The sequence below is a fragment of the Coccidioides posadasii genome, chromosome 1 (assembly GCF_018416015.2).
Source record: "Coccidioides posadasii str. Silveira chromosome 1, complete sequence".
Lineage (NCBI taxonomy): Eukaryota > Fungi > Ascomycota > Eurotiomycetes > Onygenales > Onygenaceae > Coccidioides > Coccidioides posadasii.
This window is the reverse complement of record NC_089407.1, coordinates 4,718,948-4,734,228: the sequence shown is the minus strand read 5'-3', so window position 1 is coordinate 4,734,228 and position 15,281 is coordinate 4,718,948. Positions and strand designations below refer to the sequence as shown.

Sequence of the window (15,281 nt, the reverse complement as noted above, 5' to 3'; positions counted from 1 at the left end):
CGATTCTTGTTGCATAATTCGGAAACGAGGATGATTGCTTTACAGAGCAATCGTCGTCTGAACTCCGTAACTTGGATACAGGGGTATTGGTGTGGAACCTTTCATATATATTAGGTGCTATTATTGTTGCACACTTGGGCTGTCTTCGACGATCAGGAGTGTGGAGTTGCAACAATTTTTACTAACAAAGCACAACCTCCTGCTCTTCAGCTGCCACCCCTAGACTTGAGACTTGAATGCCTCTGGTAAGAGCGACTATTGACAAAGAGGGTCGTTGACCCATCGCCGCCCCTGTACCACCGGAACCGGTCCGCCCATTCGCAGGCCCCATCCAACGACACGTCTCTCAACCATCTTGCGATTTTTGCGGGTGCGGCGAGCTACAGTATGCCTGCGCGCCCTCCAAATTAAACTATTAACGCATTACATAACAAACATTGGTGCCAAGTCTAATTTAGGTTTTTAGGTTTTTCTTTGGCGCTTCCAAAGGAGCCGAGGGATTCCAAAGAAACTTCGGCTGCTGTGGGGCGCGGGTGTCTAGCGGTAATTTTGAAAGTGGTGTCCTTCAGGCCACAAGGTTGACCACCTCGTGCACATCTTGACAATGTCGTGTCCTTTTTTTAATTTTTATTTATTTTATTTTATTTTATTTTATATTTTATTTTTTAAAAAATTTCTCAACAATGACGAGTACTCCTCCGTACGTCACCTTGTATATACATACTTTAAAGATGTAGAGGTGAGGTCTCGTGAAACTCCTATCTTCTCTTTTTTTACATCTTACGAGAATAAATATAAAACACGGGCATTCCGTAAACACCTCTGACGCAGCAGCGGTTGGACAACCGAGAGTGATCTGGCCTGGGAAGGGCGGAGAGGATTCCCTAGACGTGCAACTTGGGCGCCGAGGAAAGTTAGGTTTTAAGCTTAAGCTTTATGAGTGTGTGGAGAAGAGCCCATTCTGTCCGTATCCAACGAACGAATAGACAGAGGGGACTTGGCCCGCCACGCCGAGCTCGGGCAAGAGACAGGTTTCTCGCGAACTTTACGCTGGAACTTACCAAAGGCCTCGTGCCAGCCACTCGCTATGCTTGCAGAGCTAAAATGTTCATCCAGGAGGAAAGTACTCCGCAGATGGCATAAGTCGCTGGCCAAAAAAAAAGGCGAAAGCTTGTGCATACGGAGGGCATAAAGGTGCTAATTCTGTTTGCGAAAAGCCCAATATTGAAATTTTAGGTTCAGCATTCCCGCCCCGGGGGGCAATGCGCCGTTCTGCTAGCTGCTGACGGATTCAACCTGTCACATCAAGGAGATACGAAGTCGATCGCAAAACGTTGTAAAATGACTCCGTCCTGGGACACGGATTTGCAAGCGACGGGACGGAGTCCTCCACAGAGGCACAAATTGAGGCCAATGCGATCGTGCTGCACAAAGCAGCTATTCCAATCATGCCGCTGGTTCCGCCTCTGGCCAGGGGATTATTGTGTCACCGTCTGAAAACAAATATTACATATGTTCTCTGCGAGCCTTGTCCTCGGCGTTGGGATAGCAAGCGAAGGTGTGGATTGCCTCCAGCCTTGGCGAGGTCTTAGCACCGCGAATCTTTTGGCTGTCACTGACAGTCAAAGTTTCGTACGCGGTCCTCTTGACTCTGTGTACTCCGTTCTCCGTAAGTAGTATTCCGTACTGACGGAGTAATTATTATCTGCAAGCTTAAACAGATGGTGACGAAAGGCAGCGTCAGCGACCTTCGTCGGCTCAAAGGCCCTTGAGCACCACTCGTTTCTCCAAATAGCCCATATGTGTATGTTGAGCATATGATTCTGCCTCTCTGCTTGTATCTTTCTTTCCTTCTTATGCTCCTTATTTTATTTTTATTTTTATTTTTATTTTTAATTTTTTTTTCCTCTTGCTGGTTTGGCTGCTGCAACGAGCGGGTCAACATGGGCCATTCTGGCATGTCCGGAGTTGAGCGCCGTGCAGCAAAGAGCCCCAACGCAACAGCTGGAAGCGACGTCAACCATAATTCAGAGTCTAATCTTACAGGGTAAATACTAGCGCATTACGGCAAGGTTAGAGTTTTGAGCTAGTATCTTGGCATTCTTTCGGTACCGTAAGTTATTCGGTTCTGGTACCTCACGTGGCATTGCTTCCGCCGACCAAAAGAGCAAGCCTTCGCTTCTCCCGCCATTCCTCGCTCTCTGCATCTCGCTCCTCTCTGCTTCTGCACCCTCCTTCAATCCGCCGTATTCGCACCGATTTGAACCCTCGATTGTTACCTAGCCGAGCCGCCCCTTGACCACACCGACCTGGAAAGCCTCGGACACATTTCGCCTACAGCTTACTGAACAGGATATCTCCAATTCCCCAAAACGTACCCGATCCTCCGCAAAAACAGTTGGTAAGTTGCATGCAAGAATGGCGTTCGCTATCCCCCAACGTTCCCAGTGGATTGACTTGGGCGATCTCGCCCTATTGTTCCAACTTTGTAACGCAGAGCCAGTGCTTGGGCTTCTGTTATCTTGTCGGTCTTAGCTTACCAGCTCGAACCTTTTGCGAACCGGGTATAAAGCACAACAGTACTTCATTGCTGAAGATCTGCTTTTTTTCCCTTTTTTTTTTTTTTTTTTTTTTTTTTTTTTCCCCTCTCTCGAAGCTAACAGCCGTCGTCAGTCTAGATCCAGCCTTACGGTTGGCGTGCAGGGCCCAACAACCCATTGTTTGAATTCGACTAGATCTATGAACGATCAACTTGTCTGGGTTGGATAAACCCAAACGAAGATTGCGACTCAAAACACCAGGGCTCCTGTTCGACCGGATAGGTCTGATATTCGGCAAAATGGAAACCTATCATGGACATGTCCGCACCCCGGCGGACGCGATCATCCTTTTCGAGGCATGTCGGCTTGGTCTTCTGCCCCGTGTCCAGAGAAGGTTATCGGAAAAAGAACGGCAATCAATAAAATCGGGATCCGTCTTTGTCTGGGACGAAAGAGAAGCCGGAATGAGGCGATGGACAGATGGAAAGTCATGGAGCGCCAGCAGGGTGTCCGGAAGTTTTTTGACATACCGAGAGATGGAAGGCAAGCGAGGCGGCCACTCGTCGTCAAGGGCTGGGAAAACACCAGAAAGCAACAGAGGAAGCGATGAGGATCAAGCAGATGGTGGCGAAGAAGGTCCAGATGGGTACCGTTACAAGCCGGACGGGCTGATGAAGCAGTCGTTTAGCATCACCACTTCCACGGGTCAACATCTACATCTCATCAGTTACTATGCGCGATCACATCCCAACGCCCCCGGCCTAAATCAACCCTCGACCGATCCAGCTTTGCGGTCAATCCGACCCCAAAAGGGGCTCTACCCAGAGTCCAGCGTTAACGACCAACAAAACCTACCTGTGGTGACTCGTGGGCCCATGGGGGGCGCTGCGTTAGCTGTTCCTCCGCCAATGGCCTACGGCCGTGGCCCTCCCCATCATCCATACGCTTCTTCCCCCTACGCTTGGTCCCCGCCACCTTTGCTCGGGCCGTCACACGTCTCCGTTATACCATACGTTCCGAATTATCTGCCTCCATTGGGTCCTAACGGGCATCCACATTTCCCCTACGGTCATCACCCAGCTTACGCGCATCCTCCTCCAGGCTACCCTTCTCCGTATGACAGGTTGATCCATCCGGCTGAACAGGCAACCATGCCTCCACACATGCACCCCAACGCTGGCCCCATGCCTCCGCATGGTGTCCCTTATTACGGGCAAGGCCATTCCCCGATTATCCCCCGTCACGACTCCAGCAACCCACACGCCCGAAATTCGCACCCTGCTACTCCACCGACTGAAGCTGACTCGCGCATCGCGGCCTCGAGAGTTGATCATATCGGCGACATGAGAAATGGCTCGCAGTCGGCTCAGTCTCCCATGAAAGCTTCAGTAGCTGGCTCTCCAGTCAATGGCGTGCGTAAAGCATCAGATTCTACGTCGTCAGCGAATGTCGTGCCCAGCATCAATGCACTTGTGAATTCGGTGCAAACCCCGGCCATCCCTACGACAGCTCCGCCGCCTAATTCTGAGCACGTCAAGAGCGAGTTCGGCACACCCACCAAGCCCGGGACCGGGCAAGTTGATGGGCCAAAGGACATTCCAAGCGATAAGATTGGCTTTGGAGAGGACATGAGAGCTCTAAGGCAGCTGGACAGAGTCTTCTCTGCATGACCCCCACGTTCACCCCGTAGAGTGGATTGACCTTTTAAAAAAAAAGCCTTTATGTCAAGGATTTCATCTTCAACTGTCGGAATGGTTATTCTTTTTTATTTTACGACATCTATTACGCAGTTTGTATACCCTACTTCTAACCCCTCCCCCTTTTTTCCATCACCCATTTTATTTTCTTTTCCATTCCGTTTAGCGGTTTCGTTTGGGTTTGTTAAGCATTTAAAAGGTCAGGCTGGTCATGCATAAGCTCCTTTTTTTTTTTTTTTTTTTTTCCTTCTTGCGTTTTAATTCGCTATTGAATGAGATGTTTACCAGGCGCTCTGGAGGTCAGAAGGATAAAAGCGGATCGGAATTGACCGTGTTCTCGCTCACTATTTTCACGGGCGTTCAAGGTGCATCTCATATCTCACCCCCCCCCCCCCCCCCCCCCCCCCCCCAAAAAAAAAATGTTAAGGGGAACTTCTTTGCCTTTCCAGTGGATTATCCCAGGTGGTCCTCACCGGGTCTCTCTCCTGCTTACGGGCCGATTGTGTAAGATGGGCCCATGTGGTTACGGAGGTTTTCAGAAAGTAATTCCGAAGTAATATGGATGACATTACACTCTGCCCCTGCATCCTCGAAGTTTCTATGGCGGCTATTCGCCTTTGGGCCGACCTCCAATCGCGCCATCTTTCCTCTATACCCTTGTTGTATATACATATAACGTGTATGTGTACATGCCCGTCGAGGCAGGCCAAGAGATCCCATGTCCGTACATAACCATTACTAAATGGCCACATTGGAATTTGCATCCAGACAAGTCTTGTAATTGCTCTTTACAAATTACCCGCGGATAAAACAGGTGCAAGAAGGATGATGGCGATCCTTGCTTTTGTATTCTTGAAGACTGAATAATCCATTGCGATCCCTGGCCTTCCTGATTCTAATAGGGTCATACAAGGGTTTCAACACCACATATATGCAGCAAAGCGTTCATGGTAACAGGGACTTTGAAGGGTCTGCCAGGGGAGTCTTTGTTAAACCGCGTTCGAATGCTTGTTCTGCGATGCTTGTTCGGTCAAGAGGAGCAAGGGTGACAGCCCGGATAATTCTTCCGTAAGAGCACAACCCGCAAAGAGCCCAACAAACCTCACCAGGATTCACAAACCCAACATAAACATGCCCTTAAAAAGGTATCAGGAATGCTATCTCACTGTTTGAAAGAGAAGTATAGCTAAAACACAAGAAATCTGGGTCGACTCTCCCACGGCATGTGATAAGACACATAAGTAGCGGAGAAAATCCTAAAAATCTTAAATTCAGTGTCACATCCCACGAAAATGTCGATCATCTCGAAATGTGTCAGTTTGTTCTCCTTCTCCTTCTTATCCCCTGTTCCTTGCACTTATAGTACGTCTGGGGTTTGTCCTTCAAAGTCCCTGGTCTGCACTCTGATGTTTTTACGCAGATCGCGAGACAACCTTTACTCGAGGACAAGCCTCACGGATGCTACTTGAAAAAGAAAATTGAGGGGGATTTCTAGCACTCTGGATCAAAATTGCAGTTTTGACTTCCTCGCTTGCCAATTTCTTGGTGCAGCAGCACTACACCTACGCTACCGGACAAGGCCGGCCGGAACGGTGGCTGGAGAACCGGGGATGCTCTCGGAATACCATTTCCCTCTGACGATCAGTGGGGTTTATCCTTATTGACCCTTCGCCGTTTCGGCCACTATCCTGATGGAGTTTAACGACTAGTGAAGATCCCCCAGAGGACTGCCACCGCGGCGTGATAAGCACTGGCTACCTAACTTCTACTTCATGCGGTCATCAATATAGCGTCAAATCATGAAGTCATATTGTTTCTACCTACACGCCTTTTTGCTCCGGAGTATCAGCTAAAAAGAAACCCAAGAAAATAAAAACTATATACACATCGAGATCATCACAAATACCAACCACATTCTCGTTTTCAGATATCTAACATGCTTCTGACTCTATGGGCTTTGGCTTGAGACGTAAGTGTTTCTCCAGAAAATGCCGTGTTATGACTGTTCGCACGGCTTAGTGTAGGCGAAGCTTCAGGTTTCGGGCCTGGTGGTATACTGTTACCCTGTGAGGCTTCCGGCTTGTTTTCCTCTTCATCCATAACAACAAATCTGTCTTTTCGTGGCCATTCAAATTCCGCGGAAGGCTCCTCTGCCGGGAGTTCTTCAGGCGGATCATCGTCTCTATACTTGGTAGGATTGAGGACGCCCATTTCAACCATCTTCTGAAGGTTTTTCTTCGTCGCCGTGCCACCGCCCACTTCCGCAACAAGAGTCCGCAATCTTTCATCTGCATCCAGACCGAGAGTACTAGGTGTATAGTCGGTCCTCGATCGGTGCCACCAGTGCGGCTTCCTGTTCTTCCGGTCAATCCCTAGTTCGTTATCTGCAATACGACCACGTTCAACGCGCTGACGGATAAGCTCCTTATCCTCGTTACGATCGAGATAGCCGTAGATGTTCAAGATTATTAGAATAAGCAGAACAGGAGTATAGCCGAGTCCATACAGCCATCCTGGTTCACCGTTATATTTCAAGGGTGATATAGTCCAATTGAAGGCTGATGCAATACCGAACCCAATTCGTGCCCCAGCAAGAAGGATCGTAATGATGAATTTGAACGGTATGATGGTTAGGTAGAAGGCGACCCATACGCGTCCCTGTGGACGGTGTTTATACCTGTATAGGCTGTGGCCAAGGCTGTAGCAGATGAGGAACAAGCAGACAGCCACCAGAATACTTGCGGACTTGAAACGACCATCGGTTGCGGTTGGTTTCGCCAAACTTTCCTGCTGGTCTTCGCTCCGCTGCTTCTGTACATTCGTCCACGATCTTGGAATGGTTAAGAAGAAATTCAGAAACGCAAAGAGATAGAATATCAGCGGGAGATAAAATTCCTGTTTCTCTCGTGTCGTTTCAGCAGCGAAGGCGAAATTATCGCGGTCCTGGATTTGGCGCTCCTGCCACGAACCCCTAAATCATAGTTAGCAATTTCGCTTCTGTCAAAATCCATCATTACAAAATAAGCCTACCAATGCCGAACGCTTTCCCATACCGCCGCCAACACCGTTGGAAGCGTCAAATAATAGAATAAGCTCTGCAGGATGATCGCAAGGCCTTGTAGGTAATCCCGATCGACATCGATGCTCATGAAGCAACTGATCGTTCCACATGCACCGACGAAGAGCATCCAGTACCATTGCCATCTCCGCCCTACCAAGCTCCATCTCTTATCTACAGGCAAGTATCTCCGGCCGTGCTTCCGAAGGTTGATCAGCGAGAATAAGATGGTGAGAGCGAACATCGACGCAAACGCGATTCCGATACTGCCTCGCGTCCCAACGCCTTCGATAGGAGAATAGCACGATGTACCGTTGATAAAGGTGCCGTTGGAAAACATGATCGGTTTGTACATCTGGAAAGCAAGCCAGCAGTTCGATCCGTTCGACAGTGTTCCGTTGGAATAGAGTGTGTAGTTGAAGTGGTGCAGCGCGCTGCGGTTGAAATGGATGCCGTTGATAACGGTGTCGGTTGCATTGTCCCCGTTGTCGGGGAACTGCAACAGCTCCCTCATCTGGATTAGAGCCATGGTTGATCCGGGAGGGGGTGATGAAAAGCCGCAAATTGGGACTCGGAGGGTGCTCGAAGCCCCGGCGGGGGAGGTGGGAGAGAGCGGGAGTTTCGTCGAATCAGCGCAAGCCCGCTCCCATGCCGGAGGGTGATTGCTGAATTACCTCGAAGTAAACCTCGTAAGGCTTCCCAGCTTGTTTATCCTGGGGGGGAAGAGTGTGTTGCTAAAGCGTGAGAGAGAGAGAAAGAGAGAGAAAGAAAGGTGAAGATGAAGATGAAAATTGGCGTGAAGGTCGAATGTCGGTCCAAAAACGGCTCAGTCGGAACCGACGTCATTGGCTCGGCTGCGCTTGGCCGCCCGCTCTGCCGACTCGCCTAAAGTTACGCAGGGCAAAAACTGCCAGAACTTCCAGCGTTGTTCGACGGCTTCAGCGAGCTGCTCTTCGATGACCGTACGTCGAGGAGCGCAAATTCGATGATGGTACGCATGTGGGTGTTCTAGTGGAATGCAACCTCAAAAACGACTGCATCATATCGTGTGTAGGATACAATCCGATATTGGAACAACTCGCGTCTTTACATCTGTATAGCCCTGGTTTGGCATTGAGAGAACTGGAAATTCTGAAACTTTAGGATCGTGTGTACTTGCGGTCTTTTGAATCAAGCCTTTTAATTGCTTATCATCTTTTGTAACTACTTCCATAGCCTGCCAGGAGCGAAGGATCTCATTTACTACTTCCGAAGACTGACGGCGTAGTCTGTTCGTACATAACCCCCCTTTTTTTTTTCTTTTCATTTTTCCCACGATCGCCCACCTCTCCAAAACCCAACTAGCTTTTCAAGATATCTTACCGAGAACGGCTACGTAGAAGTCCAGCGGCGCAGGTGTTATTGTACCACCCCATTTGGATATCATCGATTAACCAAATAGCCGGCTTGCCGCTCACCGTCGCAGTGAGCTTGACTCTGGACAATCCCTTCCAGTCGGGGCCGAATTCGATTTTGGTCAGTTTGCAATTCCGAAACCCAGGACAAGGCGGAATCTTAAATGAAGTTGCTGCTTCTTGCACTTCGATTCCATGCTCCGCTGAATACTTGCTTGCAGTCGCCGTAAGCATGCAAGGCGTGTTGATTTTATTTCCGTTATTGCACCCGAAATAGGCTGAGGAAACATTGAACCAAAAGACGTCTTCATCTACACGAAGCCCTGCCCCAATTTCTCCTCCAGTCGTATTTTGCCCTTTGGGGATAAAAATACCAACATGCGGATTAGAAATTGGTGGGAACGGCTGTGCCGGAGGGGGACCGTACGACCATCCGTTAGAAAAGGAAAGATGATGATATGGACTGAATATTGGCGGGAAATCGGCGTTGGCAGGGTTTTTAGGCCTGTACGCAGGTAAATCGTCAAACTGATGGTATAAATGTTAGTAGCAGTCGAAATCTTTTTAGTTTGCAAAGAGCACAATGTCCTTACATTTAACTTGAACTTGCCGGTTCCCACACACCTTGTTCGAGAACCCTGATCTGTTGCACTTGGGGGGGTTTTAATAGTTTTGGTGGCCGAAGGCTTGCCAGTTTCAATCAGTCCTGGGCTGTTGACAAAACTCCCGGTAATGGCAACAACAGCGGAGAGGGGAGCTGTGCCAGACGTGCTTGTTACAAGGCTTTGTGCGTGAGTTTTAGTGAGTAAGGTAGTGGAATTCCACCCTACACCTCTTCCCCCCCCAATACGCATGAGTGGTGCGACAGGATACTTGTGATCATCGCTCGATTTATGTTCCTTGTGAGTCCAGACGGCACCAGAAGGATCATTCACGGGCCTAACGTTGCTTTCCGCCCAATCTGACTGTCAGCGCGCAAGGTCAAGATGTCACAACATGCAATCAACACATATGTGCACCACAAAATGGACACTTGGATAAAAATGGAATAACCTTGAAAGTGAAGACAGGGTATAAGGTACGTTGAGCGCTGATCGGCTGTAGAAACAACAGCGACATTTTATCAACTTACCTGTTCGGGGTATTGGCGCTCAAAGCCACAGAGACAAATGCAGCAGCATTCAAAATGTATTGAAACTTCATTCTGGTAAGGTAGAAGAGAGAGGTGACACAAACTTGAGCGTCTTTTTGAGAACCAGAGTAAAAAAAACACGTCAAATGAGTGAAGGCGTATGCCGGTGACCAGGAGAAGGGCGCTCACATGCAAAAGGAATGATCAATTGAGCCCGGGATGCGACGAAATGTCAGAAAGAAGGAGATGAAAATAAGAGGGACCTGAAAAACGAGTGAGCAGCGAAGGACAGAGAGGAAAGGAGAAGAGCCTCGAGTGTAGGATGACGAGGCCAAATTAAGGTGATGGAACAAACATTGGACTTTGTGTGACTTTCTTTGTTTTGAGGCTCAATCCCCCCCCACCACCAATTGTCTTTTGGTCTGATACATGCAAGCTGTGCCTTCGGTGAGTTAGCTCCCTGGACGGATAGACAAAGAGATTTTTCTAGCGCTGTGTAAGAGTGTGCGGGATTGTGTGGAAAGCCAAAAACTGGACTCACACGCTGGAATCAAAGCTGATTATATTGAGGACTGTACACACATATATATATAAACATGAAATGTTTCGCCAAGGTGTATAAGATCTTGCCTATAAGGATTGGTTTTGTTCTAGCAGAACCTTGGGTTGAGAAATTATGGGACGAGGCGAGCTTGCGGCCCTCCATTTTTTTTTTTTTTTTTTTTTTTTTTTTTTTTTTTTTTTTCCCGGAGAGAGGTCATACCGCAAGACAATAGGGAATAAACACTGGAAGAAAGTTTAGGAGAGAATAAAATGGGTATTGCAGAAGTCTCTGAGTTGAAGCACAGGGACTACGTCGACAGGACAGCATACATAGCGTATAGGAAACTGAAAGAAATTCTGGCAATGGTTCTTTAGCCAGAATGGACACTCGAACACCCGGTTGCACAAACAGGAGGCAGCTGAAGTCCCTACATACTGCGGAACAGCTCAGGCGGTGATACCTATATCAGTAGCGGAAACTATGTATCACATAAAGAAGCTCACGAAGCATTAACGCTTCCCCAGTTGGGTGAATCCGGACAGAAATCACCACTCTTTCTGGGGGTGGTCAAACATAATCCATATTTCTAGCAATATGGACATTAGAATCCAGAAATAATAGTACTGCACGTCGTAACGCACATCGGGAATCAGACTGCATATTCTGTAGCAGTACTCCGTAAGAAGGCGGCGTTTCAACATTGCGTCTGCGCTCGTTTGTCGCCTGGATGTATGTTTGTTGGACATGGAAGTGCCAAGCCGGCAACGGAATTCGCAAGAACCTTTTTTCCCGTGTCCCTGAAACTTGTTAGGGATTAATTAACTAACTGAAGTAGAACCACCCCTTGGTGAAGTGATCGGCCTCTTGCCCAGGTGGTCTGTTAAAACGGACACTCAGCAGCACAAACCCATGTCTCGGCCATTCTTCATATTCCCCGGCGTTTTTTGTGCTGATTTACATAGGCTGGGCGAGACCGTTGGTGAATCCCACTCTTTTTTCATCACTTTCCCAAATTTCATCTCAGGGCCTTCTTTAGGCCTGCCAACCGGTTAAACTTCCTGGTATCGAATTTTTAAGGGTGTACATATGTGGGGGACTGGTATAACACCTTCGTTATTCCTTCTATTATAATAGTTGGGCGGTTATACAATGCAGATAGCCTATCGTTATCGCCGGCAACCTCAATAGCTGATGCCCTCTCCTTGTTGGCCTATTCATTGGGGTCTTCGGAACCTAGGCTTTCCCAAATGAATTTGTCGACCTGCATTCGCTCAGACTTAACCCCTTGCGTGGTCCCGGAACAATGATGCAAGGGGCATTTTAACGCGGGACATCTATAGACGAGGGGAGTGGAGGGTTGATAATGACAAGGGTCTCATTCCCGGTGCGTCGAGACTTACTTTGATATCGCAAGCGAGCTTCTGGTGAAAACCAAAATCTTCCATATATTCAGTGCTCCCTGAAGGCCACAGAAAAGGCATGTACAATAGTAGTGCATCTGCCGACTTCAATTCCACAAAAACAAGAGAAACATAGCTCAAAAACAAAAAGAGGGGTATATGTGTTGGCGACAGAGACAGAAAAATCCGAAAATAGATGTTGTAGTGAAAACTGCTGTATGTTAAAAGGAAAATTCGACGAAGTTGGGGGGCTTTTTTTTTTCCAAGCCACCTGGAATCCCAAAGAAAAAACTGAAAACAAAAGAATACAAAACCACCACCCACCCTGGGATGTTTTCCGATGTCACCAGCAACTCCGTATTGGCACTTGAGGAATGGACTGGCCCCCCTGATTAACATCAACCTGCAACAAGGAATATAAATGTAACATAGGATTATGCGAAGGTTAGTAGCGAGAGGAAACAGGCCGTTCGTAGGTAGTAAGCAAAAAGGGGGGGGAAAAAAAAATAATAATAAAAAAAAAAAATATGAAAACGAATGGACTGATACAATCGGGTATAAAGAGAAAATATGGAATTTTGGGGAAGAAGGATGTTTTCTGCTTGGTACGCCCAACTCCCCTATATGCTTGAAAAGACTAAAGCCGCTGAAATTACCTGTGAATAACTTCCAAATGAAAGATAGAAAGCGGCCGTTATAATGATAAGAACCATAAATGCGATGTTTGGGAACTTGATCTTGCGAGAAATCAAGGGGGTTGAGGCAAACCTGTCGTTATGTAATTAAAAAATCCATTTGCATGTCGTCGATGATCTTCTCCCAATCCCAGCTCTGATCAGGGTCAGTGTCCATGATATCCCATACCCTCTCCACGATACGCAGTGCGGGTTCAATGTTTCGTAGGCTGGAATAGGCCTGAAGACTGTCGAAACCTCTTCTGACGCGGTCTCGCTGATGGGTTTCAAAGGCAGAGCAACCGAGGAGGAATAACGGCATCAAGAGCATGCTATAAGCTCCAGCATTTATCGGTAGCTGATCGAGGAAAAATAACCCGTCATCTACTACTTGGGAGATTTTGTCGTTTGGTCGCGAGGGCCGAATGGTACGATAAAGATAGACCCATGTCGATTGGCGGTACAGCTGGGCCGCAAACCAGTTTTGATGTTCGGGAGGATACGTCGGCTCCCAAGCTCGAATCCGAGAGTCAATCGCGACCGCTTCACTGAGCGTCCGGTAGTCTACCGCAGGGTCAAGTCCTGCGTTGATACGCTGCCGGATTCTGTCCCGAAGCACGGTGATCTCGGAGATATAGAGGAACAGACCGTCGAATATACCCAACAGAGCACCGGCTTGAGCATGGGGAATAAAATCCGGTAGACGAAGGTCTCCCGTGAGACAGATAGGGCGGCGATCTAGCGTGGTCAACGAGCTAGAAACGTCGTGGTACTGGAAGAACTCGACGATAAACTGTCTGAACTTCTCGTTTTTTGGTCTTTGGGTAACAAGTAGATATCTAGCGGCATCCATGTGAGTCCTATATTCGCCTTTGGTTTCTCCTTCACAGATTGTATTTAGACACAGTGCGATTGTTGATGCGATCATCGGATCCTCAACGAGGAATTCTGCATCATCATTGTCGCTTCTGGAAGACCGGGCAGCGATTGTATTCCGCAGGTCGGTGATGGCACGGTCAAAATGGTAATGCTTACGTTCTTTGAAACGAGGTTCCGGGTTTCGTGTTGAGAGATGGGATCCGGCAAGACACATCAAAGAATGCATCAACCCGGTGTGCTGCGTGGCCATCGGTAATAGGATTTCCTTGAAAGGGTTTGAATCATCGTTGATCAATGTAAGCACTCGACTGAATTCATATACGAAGTGATCCAGAAACTGCCTGTCGACTTCAGTTTCGATGCCGTCGATCAGAATGGGAAGACTGCGTGAGACGAGAGCCATGGAGCTTCGGCGCGCAGCTAAACCGGAGGACAATGTCAGCGATCGAAGCTCTCGAACAACAAACCTACGACTGCATGATCGACGGGTCGAGCCCTACCTTCTTCCATCTTTTGTTTCCCGCTTTTCCATATTTCTTTGACGGGATATCCTTCGCACACCACCGAATTCTTCTGACAGTTCAGACACGACGGTTTGGTCTCGTCGCATTTCTTCTTCCTCCGTCGACAGGTGATGCAGCCGGTTTTTGACCTTCCCTTGGTAACTTTGGCCTGACCGGGTACGGGAAGCGGGTGTTTCCGAGGTCTTCCACGTTTTCTTGGTCCGATAATCGGTGCTGGTGGCGCGCATTCGCTCTTTGTATCAGCCGTGTCCGCTTGAACTTGGCTGTTCGTGGGTGCCTTTCCCAGTTCTATTGCGAGGGCCTCGTCATCATCAATCTCCTCGACTTTTGGAACTACATCATCCGAATCTGGAGAAGAAATCATCTGGAAGCCGAAAGTGAGGGATGGGCTCGAGGAGGAGGAGGAGGTGCCCACATAACTGTGGGCGGTAAAGCTTTTCCGGAATTCGCGGTGCTGTTCCTGGGATCTGACGAGGTTCGGGACTGGCTCTGATAGCCGGAAGCTGGGATGTCCAGGTCCATCGTTCTGTGGCGTAATGGTGAGTCGCGAGAAGCTTTCGTTGGTACAAGAGGTGGTCGGAGATTCGAGGCTGGGAGAGGGCAAAGGGGTCGGCTCCGAACGCTTAGGAGCAGTGAGATCCCTGTCGAATTCGGGATGATTCGTTACATTGTGGGATAGGTGGCTTCTGTTCGGGTTGAGCGGGAGTTGGTGAGAGTTGAATGCTGAGGTTCTCTGCATGAACAACATAGACTCTTCCAACATCCAAAACCCGATTGATTTTCTGTGTCTGGGAGAGAGCAGCGTTCCAAGGGCAACCCAAGCACTTTTTAGTTTCACAGACAACTTATTTCTGGCAGTGACTGGCCTCTTAAATACCGCTATGGTGCCGTGGAGGTGCGACGAGTTGCACTAACAAGGATGACCCGATTGACCAATGAAGCCTGTGTCCCCTCTTCCCTGGACCTGGTCAATTTGGCTTTTGCTCCAAGATTGAGGTTAGGAAGGGCAATGCGTCTTACGGAACTAGTCTCTTGGAAGTCCTTGTCGAGGCCCAGAGCTTGCGGGTTTGACAGCCTTCGGGGTCCCTTTAACTGCAATCCTGGTTCCAATTTATCGGGGTTCGCTGTTTTATGTGCCTAGTCAAACCGAGGATTGGGGCAAGGCGGGCGCAGGACTGTGCGCTTGTGCGGGGATACGAAAGAAGCTAAAAAGATAGATCAGCCGCCTATAGGCTGGGGAGACATCCTTCGCAAAGCTCCCGTACTTTTGCTCGCGCGTCCGACGATGGGATTCTGTTGCACAAGGATGATGTATACTCCGTACACAACAATCGTAAACAAAGCCAACGTTGGGATATTTATTGGGTCTTGATTACTATCCCCAGGCAAACGCCCTCTTCCGTCTTCGTAACTACAGGGCTACTAACTAAGTAATTACA

The 15,281-nt window shown here is 48.5% G+C and overlaps 4 protein-coding genes across 5 annotated transcripts; 1 reads left to right on the top strand and 3 right to left on the bottom strand.

Annotated features, from left to right (window-relative positions):
• The first annotated feature begins 2,227 nt into the window (after window positions 1-2,227).
• On the top strand, window positions 2,228-4,927 carry D8B26_001320 (uncharacterized protein). The gene is made up of 2 exons (XM_003065336.2): window positions 2,228-2,401; window positions 2,674-4,927. The coding sequence occupies exon 2, from the start codon at window positions 2,840-2,842 to the stop codon at window positions 4,208-4,210; it is 1,371 nt and encodes a 456-aa protein (XP_003065382.1). The 5' UTR covers window positions 2,228-2,401; window positions 2,674-2,839; the 3' UTR covers window positions 4,211-4,927.
• A 1,013-nt stretch (window positions 4,928-5,940) lies between these two features.
• On the bottom strand, window positions 5,941-8,064 carry D8B26_001319 (uncharacterized protein). The gene is made up of 2 exons (XM_003065335.2): window positions 7,268-8,064; window positions 5,941-7,208 (listed from the first exon to the last, which is right to left on the bottom strand). Exons 1-2 carry the CDS (start codon window positions 7,822-7,824, stop codon window positions 6,161-6,163), a joined length of 1,605 nt encoding a protein of 534 aa, XP_003065381.2. The 5' UTR covers window positions 7,825-8,064; the 3' UTR covers window positions 5,941-6,160.
• A 346-nt stretch (window positions 8,065-8,410) lies between these two features.
• Window positions 8,411-9,892, bottom strand: D8B26_001318 (uncharacterized protein; the record flags this gene model as incomplete). Of its 2 annotated transcripts, XM_066123507.1 has the most annotated exons (3): window positions 8,411-9,217; window positions 9,283-9,637; window positions 9,822-9,892. In XM_066123507.1, 3 exons carry the CDS (start codon window positions 9,890-9,892, stop codon window positions 8,654-8,656), a joined length of 990 nt encoding a protein of 329 aa, XP_065979581.1. In that variant the 3' UTR covers window positions 8,411-8,653. The 2 variants fall into 2 exon arrangements, with proteins under 2 accessions (XP_065979581.1, XP_065979582.1); XM_066123508.1 differs by having other exon boundaries at window positions 8,469-9,637.
• Window positions 9,893-11,709: 1,817 nt separating this feature from the next.
• Window positions 11,710-14,894, bottom strand: D8B26_001317 (uncharacterized protein). The gene is made up of 2 exons (XM_066123506.1): window positions 13,819-14,894; window positions 11,710-13,738 (listed from the first exon to the last, which is right to left on the bottom strand). Exons 1-2 carry the CDS (start codon window positions 14,603-14,605, stop codon window positions 12,540-12,542), a joined length of 1,986 nt encoding a protein of 661 aa, XP_065979580.1. The 5' UTR covers window positions 14,606-14,894; the 3' UTR covers window positions 11,710-12,539.
• Between the last annotated feature and the right edge of the window lie 387 nt (window positions 14,895-15,281).

Coding starts and splice junctions, on each gene's coding strand:
- D8B26_001319 (XM_003065335.2), bottom strand. CDS start 7,824: ATGGCTCTAATCCAGATGAGGGAGCTGTTGCAGTTCCCCGACAACGGG. Junction 7,209..7,267: donor TGGGAAAGCGTTCGGCATTG/GTAGGCTTATTT, acceptor ACTATGATTTAG/GGGTTCGTGGCAGGAGCGCC.
- D8B26_001317 (XM_066123506.1), bottom strand. CDS start 14,605: ATGTTGGAAGAGTCTATGTTGTTCATGCAGAGAACCTCAGCATTCAAC. Junction 13,739..13,818: donor GAAACAAAAGATGGAAGAAG/GTAGGGCTCGAC, acceptor CCTCCGGTTTAG/CTGCGCGCCGAAGCTCCATG.
- D8B26_001320 (XM_003065336.2), top strand. CDS start 2,840: ATGGAAACCTATCATGGACATGTCCGCACCCCGGCGGACGCGATCATC.